General features: G+C 46.5%; 1 protein-coding gene across 7 annotated transcripts in view; it reads right to left on the bottom strand.

Annotated features, from left to right (window-relative positions):
- Positions 1–16190, bottom strand: part of DNAAF8 (dynein axonemal assembly factor 8) — an 89343-nt gene that overhangs the window by 25728 nt on the left and 47425 nt on the right. For 5 of the 7 annotated variants that reach the window (XR_012058246.1, XM_072935534.1, XM_072935536.1 and 2 more), the window contains 8 exons: positions 15924–16068; positions 13530–13749; positions 11600–11706; positions 8491–8645; positions 7074–7218; positions 4347–4475; positions 2620–2814; positions 1083–1409 (listed from right to left, as the gene is read on the bottom strand). Coding sequence is in view for 6 of the 7 variants with exons in the window: in XM_072935534.1 (XP_072791635.1) it covers positions 1083–1409; positions 2620–2814; positions 4347–4475; positions 7074–7218; positions 8491–8645; positions 11600–11706; positions 13530–13749; positions 15924–16068 (1423 nt within the window). In the remaining variant the exon portion in view is untranslated. The remainder of the gene's footprint in view (positions 1–1082; positions 1410–2619; positions 2815–4346; positions 4476–7073; positions 7219–8490; positions 8646–11599; positions 11707–13529; positions 13750–15923; positions 16069–16190) is intronic. The other 2 variants (XM_072935535.1, XM_072935537.1) reach the window with 2 other exon arrangements.

Raw genomic sequence — 16190 nt, 5'->3', positions numbered from 1 at the left:
AATCTTTCTTCATGGTATTCAGCAAAGCCAATTTGTTACTGCACACTACACAGGCACAGTGGGCTTGACACAAGTGGCTAAGTTTGTGTTGATGACAAAGGACTTTTCTCCCCCAAGGAAAGGTAAAGGAAGGGTTGTAAATTCAAAGCACAAATGCACTTATGAGACTGCATCACTCCCCTCAGCTGATAGATGGTGTTACCACAATCTTTGATTTCCCTCTGCTTCTGAGTAATCATAAAATCCCACAATGGCTTGGGTTGGAAGGGACCAACTTGTTCCAACTCCCTGCCAGAAACTGTCGGGACTCAGAACTGTTTCTCTCTGAGTGTGAGAAATCAGGAGCCCCAGTTCTTCTCTGAATATTTCACATCAAAAGAAAACAGAGGGAGCTTGTAGTCTAAACCATCCAGTATCAATAACCCCACAGTCTGCTCAGTGATTTAGTTTTAAGAGGCATGGCTATACATTTCCTGCTACAGGAGGAAACTAGCAAATTTACTGTGCTGAAAGATCAGTGCTGGCACACATCACTGAACTCTGAGAAGCTTTTGACAGCAAAGGTCTCCATTCCTCTCTTCGTTCTCCTCCAGGATGAAAAGAAATTCTCAAGAAATCTGTTTTCTTACAGTCTGGTCACACTTTCATCCCCTTGAGCACAGGGCAAGGCTGAGGCGTCCAGCTGAAAGTCTGGCACCACAATTAGGGGCCCACATTTAGGTGTGAGGGCTCTTGGGCTCTGTTCTTATAGAGAGGGCTTAAAAATGCATGATATTATTTACTGATCCTGCCAATTGCTTTGATATCTAATTAGTACTTATGGAGAACCTCAAGATCATCAGAAAGGGCACCAGGCCAAGCACAGCCACATTAATTAAATAAGCCACCTTGTAGGTGACCTCAGCTGGCTCCTGCTGGGTTCATTGCCTCATCTTAATTCAGCCAAGCACAGAATTTACCTCCACATTATTACATTTTCCTGTGCCTGAGAAAATCCCCAGCACTGGATTCCTTTGTCCAAATTCCATCAATTCCCACACTCTATAGCTGAGGATAACGCAAACAGTAAAAACGTGCCTTACCAGTTACCAAATCTGCCTCTGTGAAGAAGAGGATGGCTTGTCTGAAGGTCACCTCTGGGGTCAAGGCCATGAATGCCTGTGGGAGGCTGTCACCCGTGCTGAGCCTGTCCCTGCCCTGTGTCCATCCCTCCAGGGCAGCTCCCAGGGCTCGGAAGGCGTCGATGCCGCGGAGTGCGCACACCAGCACGGGGCTGGACATCAGCGTGTCCAGGCTGCTCTGCCAGGGAGTGTCCCCAGCCTCAAAAGGGGTCATTTCCCTGGCCTGACACCCAGTGAGATGGGGCAGCCACTTCAGGCCCAGGAGCTCAAGTCCTGAGTCAGGCTCTGCTGCAAGTCAAGAAAAATGTTTTTAGCACCAGGCAGCAGCTTGTGTTTCATAAAAGCTGTGCTTTCTTTTGGACACAAACATTTTATTTCACATGGAGTTTTTCCCTGCACAAGTTCCAATGTTGTTCTGACTTGTTTCATCCAGAATGGACTGTAATGCAAATATAGGAATATACTGGGAAAACCCACAAGATGCAAATTCTAAGAAATGCCATTACAGTGAAGAACAAAAAAAGGGCTATCTGGGAAATCAACAGGGAGCAAGTGCCATGATTTGATTAGAGAGCACAGCTAATGGAGGAGAGTTGAAAGGGAATCACTGAGTACACTGATAACAATGTGGCTTGGCACAGCATAATCCATAATTATGGATTCTTTAGCACCTCTCATAACACTTTAAGCAATGTTCAGCAGAGTAACAAACTACAGCAGAATGCTGACTTGTCTCTAAAGTAGTTTCAATGTTGTCAGGGTTGTAAAGTTGTCTTTTGACTATGTAGGAAAGTATGTAGGGCTCAATCCATGAGTGCTGGAAGTTTCTGTCGCCTCAGATCTCGGATACAGAACTTCTCAGGATTTTAAGTAGTATTTCAACATGGTTTTGGGAGAGTCAGATACAACACAGTGTAAGACAGGCAGACTTGAGCCCTTTGTGCCTACAGCTCCTGTGTTATCACACTTCAGTGCAACCTGCACATGAAATTACATAAACTCCCTGTCCTGCCTGGGGCTTGACAGCCCTTTTCATGCACATGTGAGCACCCAGCGTGGGGACAGCCCTGCTGCTCCTCCCGTGGGGGAACCGGAGCGTGAGGCCGTCAGGGGCTTTGGTTCTGCTCACCAAAGCTGTCACTGGACAGAACAGAGCCTGTGACTCCCAAATTCCTGTCCCACTTCCAGCCCAGCCCTACCTCTCAGTGCTCAGGGAGGGACACAATGCTCTGTGTTTCATAAAAGCTCTGCAAGCCCAAGCACTTCATGGAACTCAGTTGATGCTCTCTGAAGCAAATTATGCCCACCTGAGCTGTGTGTGATTGCCCATAACAAACCAAGATAAATTCTTCAGCTCTCTAGGTGGGTAACAAAGAAACCTGTTCTTCCTGAGGCCCCTTCAGCACATTCTCCATGATGTTCCTGCTATGCTAAAAGAGCTACCCAGGATAAACTTCCCTGCCCAAGGTCTCCAGCCCTGCCCCAGAGCTGGGGTCACCTGCACTCCAAGACTGATCCCTGAGGCCGGGCAGCAGGATCTGCTGGAGCAGCTCTCCAGCACTCTTCATTGCCTGCATCCCCACCACTGTCAGCATCACCACTTGCTCCATGCCGGGCTCAGCAGCGTAGGCTCGGTGGCACAGAAAATCCAGAGGGATGTGATGGGGCTCTGGCACTGCGCTCAGGTTTCCTCCTGCCCAGGCAGAGCATCAAAACAAAACTGTTACCCCACGAAAACACATCTCAGGCTTTTGCTGTGAAGGAATTGCATAAATCCCAACCAGCATTTCACTGTCTCCTCACACTGCAGCTCAGGAAAACCCTGCTAAATGAGGAATATTAACACAGCAAACCCCCTCTGATTAGTACCAGTCCTTGCCTGGAATTACATTTTGCCGTGTAAAGCAAATATATTCCTTGTAATTTTGATATCCTTATTCACACCATTAGGCAGAGTTGATAGATCTGTACCAAAATGATTTAAGGCACCAGTTTTGGGTTGATAACCAATGACTGACTTCACATTAAATCAATACCTCATTTTGCTTTCTAGGACATTGCACACAACTGGGAGCTAATTTGGGGACTGCTGTAACACTTTGCTTCTATCCACAGTCCTGTTGGGAACAGCACAGCCTGGAGAACCCCTGGCCCATCAGAAATCCCTGTTTGTTCCATACTGATTCACTATATGATTATGTAAGCAATAGTATCAATAAACATTTATTTATTTACTTATTTCTACATCATAACATTTCCTAATGCTAGAGAATTGTGAATGACATGCATTTAATTTTCATTTTTCCTTAGGATTTAGAGTCAGTTTGGTTTTGAAGAGCAATATATTTTAACTCAAAGTCTTAGCATCCAAATTTTCAAATAATTAAATTAAATTAATCTAAGTTAACTTGCCGAACACATAAAAAAATCCCAACATGTAGTTAGTGAAATAAACATGGGATTTTTTTTATTCCAAGTGTACAGAACCAGGAGGTTTAAGACTCACCCATGTGAGTCATAGATTAAGAACAGAAAACCCATTTCCTTGCTGTTTGAAATCCTATCAATCTCACAGCTTTGAATGAATGAGTTACCAAAGTGAATACAACTGTACAAACTGAAATTTAGAATATCTGAGTAAAATGAAATCGGAAAGTGCCTTTTCTGCACCTACAGAACTATAGCTGCCAGCATTTATCACTTCAGCACATTCCATTTCTACACACAACCACCAATTTATCTCATTTTAATATTTTGACTTCTCTTGAAACTATGGCAATAAATACGTATTGATTTGCTATTAATGTTCTAATTACCATAATTAAGGCTTAATTGGATGTTACCATGTCACATTTCAATAACTTCTTTTTGCATGTATCTTTTAATTTACTTTCTAAAGGTATTTTCATTTTGATTTCCATTGATTCTTCCATGAGAGCTACTGTGATTACTCATTTACTGTTCTGCTGCAGTCAGTAACTGCAGCAGAACAGTAAATGAGATATTACAGACAAAAAGCATATTCCTAATGGTTTTATTCAGGAAAATCTCTCGTTAGTGTGGCTGCTCCATCCCTGCAAGTGTCCAAGGCCAGGTTGGACAGGGCTGGGGCAGCGTGGGCTAGTGGCAGGTGTAATGAGATGAGGTGTGAGGTGCCCCCAGCCCAGAGCACTCCCTGGTGTGTGATGTGGAGAAGCCAGAGCAGAGCAGAGCCCCCTGACCTACCCAGGCAGTGCAGCGCGGCCGCGCCGTACGGAGCCCCGTGGAAGCAGAGCGACGGCTCCTCTCCAGCAGCTGCAGGGGGGATGCTGAGCCTGCTGCCAAGGCCTGCCTCTGCCAGCTCCTCCATCAGCCCTGTGCTCAGAACAGCAGCAAATGTGAGCAATGCTGAGCTCTGCTCAGCTGACATGTCAAAAACACTCTGCTGGCCACAGCTCCCCACAGACTGAGCTTACCTGAGACACCACACGCAGCTGGACCATCCCCTTTCCCAAAATCCCTTAAAAAGGGGCAAGCTCTTGAAAACTGAGGCTGGCCCACAGCTTTCTCTGGCTTTTTCAGCAGCACCCAGTTGTTTCTATCCCCTTCTAACTCCTGCTGGGAACTGAAATGTGGATCAAGTGCACAGATTCCCTCACATCCCCTGAATTTGAATAACTATCTTAAATAAGGTGGTGTCCACTAGGAAGAGTCCCAGATCTGAGCCCAGTGCTCATGTGGAGGCCCTCAAGGTGTCTCACACTTCCAGGCATGAGGCCAAAGTCCTGCATCCCACAGGGCCCTCGTGGGCAGGGAGGTATTGCTGGGGTGACAGACCTGAACAGAGACATCATGTTCTGCTCCTGTGATTTCCAGCCTGGAAAATATCCCATTCCACGCCACTTTAACAGACACTAAGTGCTTAAAGCCACAATCTCTCAGCTCCCATTCTCTCTCTAAGGAACTGGGCTGTGCACAGGCAGTGCATTAAGGTGTTGCATACAGTACATTTCCACAACAATTAGTTCAGCCTTCTGTAATAATGTTTCAGGCCACAGTTTTAAAGGCTTGTTATTTTTTAAATTACTTTGTACACATTTGATTGCTTACTACAATACAAGCCTGTCAAAAATTCACTGTAGTGGAGCATGGGAAATGGATTATTGGTGTTAGAGGCTGATGGCAAAGCTTGGATGTCAAATGTACCACTGACAATCACCTGCTCCTCAAAATTCAAAGGGCGTGAGGCACCAAAAATGGGCCATCACTGTCCCAGCAGTATTGCCTGTTGTGTATTCAAACTCAAAGCATGGCAGAAAGTAAAGCTTAGACAAAAATGTATGGTGTTTGAACCTTAGGACAGAGATCCTTACCCAGTTATTTATCTGCTCTGTTTCAGGGGTATTTGTCAAAGTTTAACTTGCTTTGAAAATTGAACAGCGTTCAAGACCTTAAAGGGACAACTGCTTTTCATATTGATTACAAATGCAAAACTTCTTAGTGAGGTATTTACCCTACTCCAATCTTAGTGCTATTCTGCACTTCTCAGAGGCTAATCCAAAACTTGTGGGGAAAGAATATCAGCTTCCCCTCTCCAGGGCTCTGGAATATGGACTAAGGTGTCTTTCTGCAGTACAGGACTGATGAAAATAGCACAGAATACATGGAAAGAGGCATTTGCAAAATCTGTCACAAACAAAGGGAAAAACCCTGAGTTCTCTAGCATGAGGGAAAATATTTTAGCTTTCCAGACTACCCTTCGTTCCAGCCCCCCCTGTGTATTTCTAGTGGAAATTTCCCTGTGCAAAACATGAACACAAAATATCATCTGTGGCACTAAGGGAAGCTGCAGAAACTGCACTTTTTAATGAGCAACTTTCCCTGGGTGCAGAGGCAGCAGGTGACACGGGGCTGTAATTACTGTGCCATGATTAATCCTCTGTGTCTGCACATGTTTTCAGAACATTCTGTGATAGTCTCAGGAGAAAAAGCCCAGGACTATTTGAATTGTCATTGTTTCCCCCCCACCCCCCCCAAACCTCTAAATGTTCTTTCCTATTGTGGATAAATTAAAGGAAGCAATTGGGCTGGGGATGAATGTCTCCATCATGGGCTGTGTGGGATGGTGTTAATGGAAGGGTCACCCATAGAAAATGAGTTACCTTTGGGGTGCTTGGAAGTCACAAGGATGCAGGACTCGAAGCTCAGGTTGATAGGGTCAGATGCTGCCCTCAGGCTCAGTGGCACAGCTGATTTTGGCTACCCTACCTCTCTGGGCAAAAAGAGTTTCTGAGAGGAGGTGATTGAGGCCATAAAATCCCAGCAAAGTCCTGAGCTGGAAGGGACCCACAAGGATCCTTGAAATCCAACTGCTGTCCCTGAACAGGACAGCCCCAACAACACCCCTATGCATTTGGTGTTGCTCTGACTCTGGCAGTGTTGTTTTGTATTACTACCTTGTTTATTTTATTTTTTATTTTCTTCCCTAATAAAGAACTATTATTCCTGCTCCCATATCTTTGCCTGAGAGCCCCTTAATTTCAAAATTATAACAATTCAGAGTGGGGGGGTTTACATTTTCCAGTTCAGGGGAGGCTCCTGCCTTCCTCAGCAGACACCTGTCTGTTCAAACCAGGACAGAGGGAAGTCACTGCTGATGCTCTGCTGAGCAGGATGTTGGATTTGAGGCCTTCTGAGGCCCCTTCCACGAGGAACTACTTGGTGATTCTAAGTTCAAAAGGACTCCAGAGATAAAGATCAAACAACTGGCAGAGGCCAGGCAGCTTTGTTGGATGTGTAGTAGTGACTGATTCACATGTTGGCCTGGAGATTCCTGCAGCAGCATGAGCAGACCTTGATATTCCCAATAAATATTCCCTGCACTGTAGAGCTGTGGTTGGACTGCTGATGTGGAACTCACACACACTGAAATGCAAACCCTCCCTCCCAGGCTGCTGGGCAGGGCAGCATTACCTGTCAGCAAGGCAGGGATGTGATGTGTGGCGTTCTCCTTCCTCAGCAGCAGCACCAGGCAGTGCCTGCAGGGCCCACCAGGGACTTCTCCTCCTGCAGGACCAGCAGGTGAGCTTGAACTCTTGCCAGGGCAAAAGACAGCAATCTGAAATAATGAAGGGCAGATTAGACTGCTAAATCCAGATGTAATTACTATAGGGCTCAAGCAAATAGATAAATTACAATGGCATAACAAGATACAGCTCATCACTGAGCCATAGGAACTCCAATATCTGCGTGTTCTGCGTCATCTTTTCCTGAGACAGAGAAACTTAATTTAAACTCAAGGAAGAGGCTTAACACAAAATCATTCTGCCCTGCAGCTGGGCTGGGCTAAAACCACAGCAGTTGTAACTCAGCTGATAGGTGGTACCATCCACCATAAGTGGATGTACCATAAGTCACTCTAAGATTATCTGGAGTTTCAAATGAAGGGATGATTTTCAGAAATTTTAGTACCCAAAGGCAGATTGGAGAAATGGTTACTGCTGTTAACTCCTTAATGGTCATTAAGCAACATGCTCCAAATATCTGTCTATTTATGGGCTGTAGTATTCCATAAATAGGTTATATTCATTCTACAAAATGTTATAGGCAGGGACATTGTTATTCCTTAGGGTTGATCACAGAACAAACAGAAAAGAGGGGATTTGTAGAGTTTGATTTGCAAAATTATGCATTTCCTGACTGACATAGCAAAGAACCCTCAGCATGATGATTTGAAGTGTGGGGGTCCACTCCTTCATGAGAGAAGGTGTCATATGATTCCTGTGGGATTTATAATACAAGAAGTGCAACACTGGACTTCTTGCATATGTTAAGTTTGACTGCAACCTTGCATTTCTGATTCTTGCTGTTTCCTTAGGCCGACTTGTCAAAATGCCAAGTGCACTTTACCTCAAACCTATCACCACGTTAGGCTAAGCTTCAAAGAAATAAAAAAGTTATTTTTGAAAGCTCCTTTTGAAACCCATCTGGAATGCACTGAAGTAGGGAACTTCATGCTGAAGGGCCCAGAGAGACTGTGAAGTACATCACCAAATATCAGTCTGTTAGTGAAGACTCTTCTCCTGCAGATGAGTATTTTGGTTCATGGGACTGCCAGCCCTTGGTTATTCTGACATCGGTGGCAAAATTCACATTTGTTTTAGTAGGAGCAGGATGATGAATTTACACTCCTGTTCTCCATGAGAGGCAAGGCTTTGTGGGGATTTTCCTACTAGAGAAAAAGCCAGCACTGAATGCAGCCAGAGCACCACTCACACGAACACGGAGAGCTGGGAAAGAGAGAACGGGTGTCCTTGAGCACTCACTGGAGGAGTGCTGGCACCATGAGCTGCAGGGCAAGGGGTCAGCCAGGGCACAAAGGGCACAGTACCTGCCCTGCTGCCATGCCCAGCACAAGGCCTTGCTGTGCTGAGAGCTGCAGCTGCCGCAGTCCTTGCAGCACAAAGCCCCGGCGGGCACAGGTCGAAAGCACAGCCCCATAGGCACATGGAGGTACCACAGGTGACACCAGCAGAATGATGTCTCCTAGATCAAAGAAAGAGCAAGAAAAGCAGCATATTATTGTCACAGGAGCTGTGGTATCAGCACAAGGCAGCTCTCACAGCAGCTGCCTCCACCCTGATGCAAACAGCTGCATCCCAAGCAGTGACCCTGTGTTTTACGGTTTGTTTGCTGCATCCACCTCATCATGACTGCAATCCAAGGCCAGCCCAGAGTGGGAAAGCTTATGGCATCACCAGTAATATCTTTATGAATCATCAGATGAGACGAGCCAGCCTGTCTCCCCAGGCCTGGGAGCTGCTCACAGGCAGTGTGTCGGTGCTGGCCAGGCTGTGGGAGCTGTCCCCATGCAGCCCCCAGCACTCAGGGCAGGACTGAGCCTTGTAGGCCTGACCACGCTCTGAGTGACCAAACAGGGCAACAAGAACTACTTGTTCTTGATCAATTTGTCCACTCCAAAGAGCATGAAGCAGCTCTGGCCACTCCTCTCTGCTCTCACTCCTCTCTGCTGTTATCTCAGCAATCCTGCTCAGCACTCCCTTCTGCTTCCTGTTGTCTCCCCTTTGTTCCTGCCTTTAACCTTCATCCCATACCTATATTGTGGCACAAGTTCCTGAAGCTCTGGACCACCTGTGATCTCACCTTTTGTTTGGTACCCTCTGGGGCCTCACAGGTTCCTTGGACATCATGGTAATGGTATCAGTCTGCCCTGTCCCACCTGATCCTCTCCCAGCAGCTCTGGCTGCTCGAGCTCCCCTTGTGTCCCTCACCCCAGTACATGCAATTGTAGGCACAACTGGAATTTACCTCAGGTTAGAACTTTGGGTTTTAAGACTCCTGTTTTCCAAGTTGAATGCCAGGGTCCCTGGCAACCTTGAGCAAGCTCAGGAGAAAGAGCCTCCAAGCCCCCAAATCTTAAGTACTGTGAGACAAGCTCAAGACTTCCCTGAAGCCTCTGATCTGCCTGAGCTCCCTGTTTTTACCATGACGTCCATTATTACACTTTCTCAGTTCTAACACAACTTTTTTATCCCTCACAATGTATATCCAGATCTTCATAAGCTGCCAAGAGTGAGCTCTGAAGACAAATCCTCAGTACCACTTCTACATGGGTTTTCTCTATGCTACCTCAGTAATTTCTCATCGCTTTAACCAATTGATTCAATGAGACTGGAGGGTTTTTTGTTGTGTCCCAGTTGATGCTGAGGGTAGGACAGTGAATATTTATTTTTATTCTAGACTTTGTGATATGGATATCTGTCCTGCTAAAGCTGTCTGGTAGTTCAAAGCAACAGCACCAAAACAAAGGAAACCTTGTTGTATTTATCACTAAGGATGGGACAGGCAGGATGGTTCTTTGCCTAAAATCTCTGTTTGGCTTTATGGCTTTAACACTGGATTTTAGCCATATACATGATATGAGATCTGTCAAAATCTAAGATTGCCGGTGGGAAGATTTTGGTTCCACTCCAGTTGATAACACTTTTTAAAAAGTGTTTTAAAAAATGTGTGTTTTGCACACACATATCCCAAATCAACAAGAATATCTGCTTGGGTCACCAAAAATTGATTATTGAGAAGGGGCAGGTCTACCTAGCTGCAGTACCTCTGCTCTGCATGGGTAAATATTCCTGTCTCCAAGAGGAGCTGCTGGAGACCAGAGGGAAGGAGTCAGTGAATTTTTCTTTTCCTGAAAACCCCAAGGGTGTCTGCTCCCAGAGCAGAGTTTCAGCTCCTCTTGCCAGAGCAAAGTTATCTGAGGAGCAAAGCTTGACAGTGACTTCTGAGGCTCCATGCAGATGGAACGTGGTGTGGTGGAACTCAGCAGCCCACAGCAAATGTGAATCATTAGCAGCCATAAAAGGAAGGGGAGGCAGCAAATGTGACTCATTCCATCAGTAGCCACCAGCTGCCATCAATCCCAATCCCAAATAACAGAGCCAAGGGCTGCCTGCCAAACTACCTGAGTTAACATGAGCCAAAAGATGAAAAACTGTCTCAAAATTGTTTTTTTCCTTTCTCCCTTCTCTATTTTCCTTCCCTTCCACTAATTTTCCATCTTTTTTGCCTTATGCTTTCATCCTTTTCTCATGGATTCTTTCCTTTGGCAATGTAATTCCCCATGCCTTCTTTCTCTGTCACTCCAACCCTGCTTTCCTTCTGCCATTTCCTCCCTGACAGCTGCTGAACTTCTGCTCCCCTCAGGCTTCATTCCTGTGAATGAAATTCCCACCTGCAACTGGGCCAGCAAGAACCAGCCAAGAGCACTGTCCAAAAGCCCCCTGCACCCCAGATGTGCTGTGCCAGGCCCACTCCAGGGGATGTTGGCCTTTACAGCAGGACCCCCAACACCTTTTAGCCAGGCAGGGCCTTGGCAGGTGTCCCCTGGACACAGTTTGCTGCTGGTTAGGTACAAATTCAGGGGCTGAACACTGCTCCTACAAAGGGAAAATGGGGATGTGAGTGGAACCAGGTGATAACCCATTGATATTAATCCCATCAAATGCTCTCCTTTCTGATTGTGGTCAGTCCTGCCCTAAATGAAGCCTTAACCATTTAATTCCCCTGATTATAATTTCAGTCCTCAGCCGGAGAGGCAACTGATCTCTGATCAATAAACCAGCAGTTTAAGGACTCTGTTAGGTCTTCATGTGACTGTGTCTTTGATGAGCAGGCCCCTCTGTGCAGAGATTTCCTGTGAAGTGTTTTTTGTTTCTCTTTTCCCCTTCAGTGACATCCAAGCAGCCCCCAGGACTCCAGCAGCTGCTCCCATGAGGAGGATGAGGTGGTGCCACTTCTCTGCTGCTTCATTTCAGGCAACAGTGTTTTACTAGAAGTTCATTCCTGCCTCCAGAACTGGCCAGGTCACAGCCCTGAGCAATGCAGAGAGGCAGAATTGCCTTAGGTGGGCTGGAGTAAAGTGATGTTATCAGTGAAGGAGAACTGTAAACCCTTCAATTTAATTTCCTAAGACTGACCTTTGGTAGTTGAGACAAGCATGGCTGGAGGTCGAGGCAGCATCAAGCCCTGGAGGTCAACTTTTTCTTCATCTGCTCCTGCCCCAGCTGGTGAAGGTCTCTGAGAGCTGCAGAAAAATGATAAATATTAAATGAAAAATATTAAAAGGTTCTGATTCAAACCTACTTTCTGTGACAAATCCAAGGCCACAGAAGCTTCTCTGGTAAAACTGCTTTACTGGAAAAGCCATTTCAATCCCTTGTCCGTGACACGAGCTGCATCAAGGTCTCTCTGACTGAACATCTTTTCATATTACTCCCCCTGAGGCTCTCTGTGTTCAATTAAAAGTATCTAATGCAAAGTAGTCAGCTTGGCAAAGAAATCTGGGAATCAAGAAATATGTCAGGCTGCACTAGCAGAGCTTCTCCCACCCACAGACACATCATAGTTGCTATTCACTTTGGGTTCTTTAGGCTGAGTTTAACCAGTGTGAAGGGTTCGTGTTAGGCAACAAGCACTATCCAGTCTGGCAGGGATGTTCCTGCCAGCGAAACTTCCACAACATTCCTGCACATCCAAAAGGACCCAATCAGGGCAGGGTGAACAGAAGGTGTGGTTGAAAGCCAGGGACTGTCTGGGAACAGTTTTGGCTGGGACTGTGAGCTCAGGCTGCTCAGGCAAACCTGCCTCATCCCTTGCCACCACCACGGAGCTGGCTGGAACACATCCTGCTTGCTCACTCCCAGGAGCCTGTAGCATTTGCAAGTCTAATCTGAAAAGGGCAATCTGAGCTGCAGTTTGTATTCCTGTCTCCCAACAGACCAAATTACCAGCATTAGGAGAAAGACAAGTGCATTATTTAGGAGGTAGCACTGCTCCGGACTGAGTTATACCAGAGGAGCAGAATTCATCATCTTTGTAAGAGGAAAAAGATATCCCTGAGGAAAATAAACAAATAAAGAGAATGAAACTTGACCAAATTGAATTTTTTTGACATCTTAAACATAAAAATGGTGAGAGTCGTTGGTCATGGTTGAGAGCAGAGCTGAACACTGATGCATAATCCTCCATAGCAATCCACAGGTTAATTCCACATGGCTGAGCTTTGCCACTCACAGAAAGCACTGACAGCAGTGCAGTGGATCTCACCTCCAATCTGCTGCCTCTGACTGTGCCACCCTGCCCCCAGGATCAGGCAGGATCCCTAAAAACCTCTTCAGAACCTGCAGGTCTGAGCTTTCTGCAGCTGAGTTTCTCATGCAGTTCAAGGTTTATAAGCCACCCTTCATTTTCACACACTTCTCTCATTATCCTCCAAAGAACCTTTTCCTACTGAATCTCTTTATTTATCAGTTGATCTACAGGGCAAAGCCAGAGGTTTCCTAGGAGAGGGTCACTCACTGGCACACAGCCTTGCAGCTCTTCTCCAGCACCAGGCTTCCAAATCTTGCAGCAAGAATATGAATTAGAGGCCTGGATACCAGGGAACAGGGAATGGGAAGCAACTGCAACTGTTCCAGGCCTGACACATCTAGGAACTGAGAGAACAGGAGCTGGAGCTGGGGCAGGAGAGGTTTAGGTTGGAGATCAGGGAAAGGTTCTTCCCACAGAGGTGCTGGCACTGCCCAGGCTCCCCAGGGAATGGGCACGGCCCCGGGGCTGCCAGAGCTGCAGGGTGGGATTGTTGGGGTGTCTGTGCAGGGCCAGGAGCTGGGCTGGATGATCCCTGTGAGACCCTTCCCATTCAGGATATTCCATGATTCTATGATCTGCTGCAGAAGAGAGAAGGATTTCTGCAGACTGCAGAATACACAAGTAAAGGGATTGCTCCCCCTGCACTCCCGTGCTGCAGGACCCTTGGAAGGCTGACACAGAGATCTCTGAGTGCCTGCCTGCCTCCAGGGCTCACTGCCTGTGCAACAAGAGCTCCAGACCATCCGGGGCCATCACCTGGAAGGCGGGGACAGGATTCCAGCAGCTCTCCCTCCGAACCAGAGGCACAGCTCCCTGTGCACCCGGCTGGGCAGGGGCAGGGACACGACAGGCTCCGCCCTGCCAGAGCCTCGGGTGATGTCCTGCAGGATGCTGTGGGCTTTGGGCCCTCTCACACCTAATGCCAGCACTGGGGGCACCTTGCCAGGCTCTGAAGTGTAGGAGGAAGGCAACTTTTCTGTGGAAACAAACACATGTGTGAGTAAAACATGGAACAACCCACCCCAAAGTCATTCACTCCACTCAGGAGCTCTTTTCAGATCTGTCAGAGCCACACTTCAGCAGAGAAACCACCAGGTTACCTGCCCTGGGAATCCATCACCTGGTTACCTGCCCTGGGAATCCATCACCTGGTTACCTGCCCTGGGAATCCATCACCTGGTTACCTGCCCTGGGGGAGAGATGCTGGCAGCACCTGCATGTGTTTACCCAATAGCAAACCTGAGGTTATTCAAGGCAGTCAGTTGAAGAAAGAGGAATTGGTTGCCTTATGTTTGCTGTGAAAAGTTATTACAGAGCAGGTGATGCACTGGAAGTGTTCCTGCCTGTGGCAGGGGTTGGAACTTGGTGGTCTTTAGGATCTTTTTAGCCTAAACTGTGACTCTAAGCCAGCACTTCAAGTTCCTCTTGTTCATCACCACAAGCAAGGCTGGGGGATTGAAGTACAGGGGCCTGAGGAAAGGGATGGTTTTGAAGGGCATCACAAACTAGAAATCTGGGGACTTCTTTTTTTACATTATTTCCTTATGGATTAAATACAGATTTTGTACAATGTTGTAAGGTCCAAGCAAATATTTGATTTGCCACCTTTAATTTTCTGCCAGGCTTTGAACCCTGACTTCCCTTACTTCTTTCAACAACTCTTCCCTGTGACTCTGGCAAACCTTTCTCCAGCACAATTGGGGCCCAGAAAGTAACCCTAGAAAAGGCAAATTTGTCTCCTTTCCAATTCTTACTGCAGATGTCAGAAAATGCAGCAAGGTGTGTGATTTTCTCCCCTTAGGTTTAAAAAAATATTCAAATGTAGCATTTCTTGCATAAGAATCGGAAGAACACAAATCTCCAGAGCAGGTAGATAATGGAGCAATTGGCTGTAAATATTTAAAATAATAATTTTAGAGTTATCAAGCTAAGGGTAAAAATCTAATTTACAAACTTGCACAGCAGTTCTCAGCTAAATGAATTGTCTCTTCATAAGAAATGTTCTTAAATAACGGTGCATAGTACAGAGCATTGAAGCAGATCTGCTGCTTGTCAGCTCCTAATGACTGCAGGTTTTATGGTTTTCTTATTCATTTCTGGAGCCCTCCTCCATTTCTCCAGCCCTCACCAGAAATGTCTTCTGTGCACAGCACCCAGCCAGCTGCAACTGCAATCCCATTCCTAAGGCAGTCTGCTCCTACTGCTTTCAAATGCAAAAAGGAAGTGAGGAGACTGGGGAATTTTCTCTGCTTAAGCTGCTCTTCATTCCCCTTCTGCCAGAGGAGAAGGAAGCCTATTTCTCTCCCTCTCAGCCTGCCTGTTCCTTTCCCAAGAGAAATGGATTGTATGTGGCACACCTGAACCGTCCAGAAAAACTTTGTGGCTTAAAAAGAAACACAAGCCACAAGCAATCTCTAAACTCTGCAGCTAAGGGCACACCTGTTGCTCTGGAGTTGTGCTGCAGCAGCAACCAATAATATTCCATAATGCTTTAAGGCAGGCTTCATCATCTCTGTTTCTAATGGGAGAAAATAGAGACTTGAGCGGTACATGTCAGTATTTGATACAAAGCCTGATGTTCAAGACTTTGTGATTTGAGTTGAGAGCCCCAGATTGTGTTTATTTACCTTATCCTGCAGTCTCACACCTCAGATAGGATTCTGTGACATAATCTGGTATTTTGGTGATGGTTTATCAGCCAATGCAATTACAGGCCAGATAAATCAGTACTGCTGAAGGCCCACAGGCAATGAGATGGGGGAATTGTGGAAAAGGGAGGCTGGATTTTCTACAGCTAAGACCTTAGGACTATCAGTGGGGAACTAAATGTTTATATTTAACTCACATGAGCCTGTCCCTGGTGGCTCAGGACACTGAAATGTGTGAAAGCTCACTGCAAAGGAACAACAGCTAAAGTTTGAGACCCAAAAATGTATGAAGAGTTAAAAATTCAGCTCGTGGATATTCAACTGTGGGAACAGACAGAAAGAAACAGTCAAAGCTTTTCTATAATTTCTTTTGGGAAAGATACAGGAACTGATAAAGCAACTGTCATGCAAATCTGACTCTGATCACCCTTCACCTCAGTGCATTTACAGATCTGGGCCTTCCTCAGCACGATGGAAGCTCTGGAGGAGAAGCAGAGCCCACCTGAGCTGGAGAGCAGCAGGTCCTGGCCGGGGTAGAGCAGGCGGAGGCCGCAGACATCCAGCCCAGAGCCCAGCAGCAGCTGCAGAGTGAGATGGGTCTCCAGGGGGTTTCGGAAGAGAGCCTCAAACAGCAGCACCATGGCAACCTGGACAGCCAGAGAAAAACATGGAAAAATCAGGGAAACGCTCCCAAGCCCAGCAGAACCTCAGAGCTGCAGCCCTGATGCTCACCTGTAGTTCCCAGGGAGGATCTGCACTGCCAGAGCTA

This window comes from Taeniopygia guttata, chromosome 14 (assembly GCF_048771995.1).
Source record: "Taeniopygia guttata chromosome 14, bTaeGut7.mat, whole genome shotgun sequence".
NCBI lineage: Eukaryota > Metazoa > Chordata > Aves > Passeriformes > Estrildidae > Taeniopygia > Taeniopygia guttata.
The sequence above is the reverse complement of the archived record's forward strand: the minus strand, read 5'-3'. Positions and strand labels throughout refer to the sequence as shown.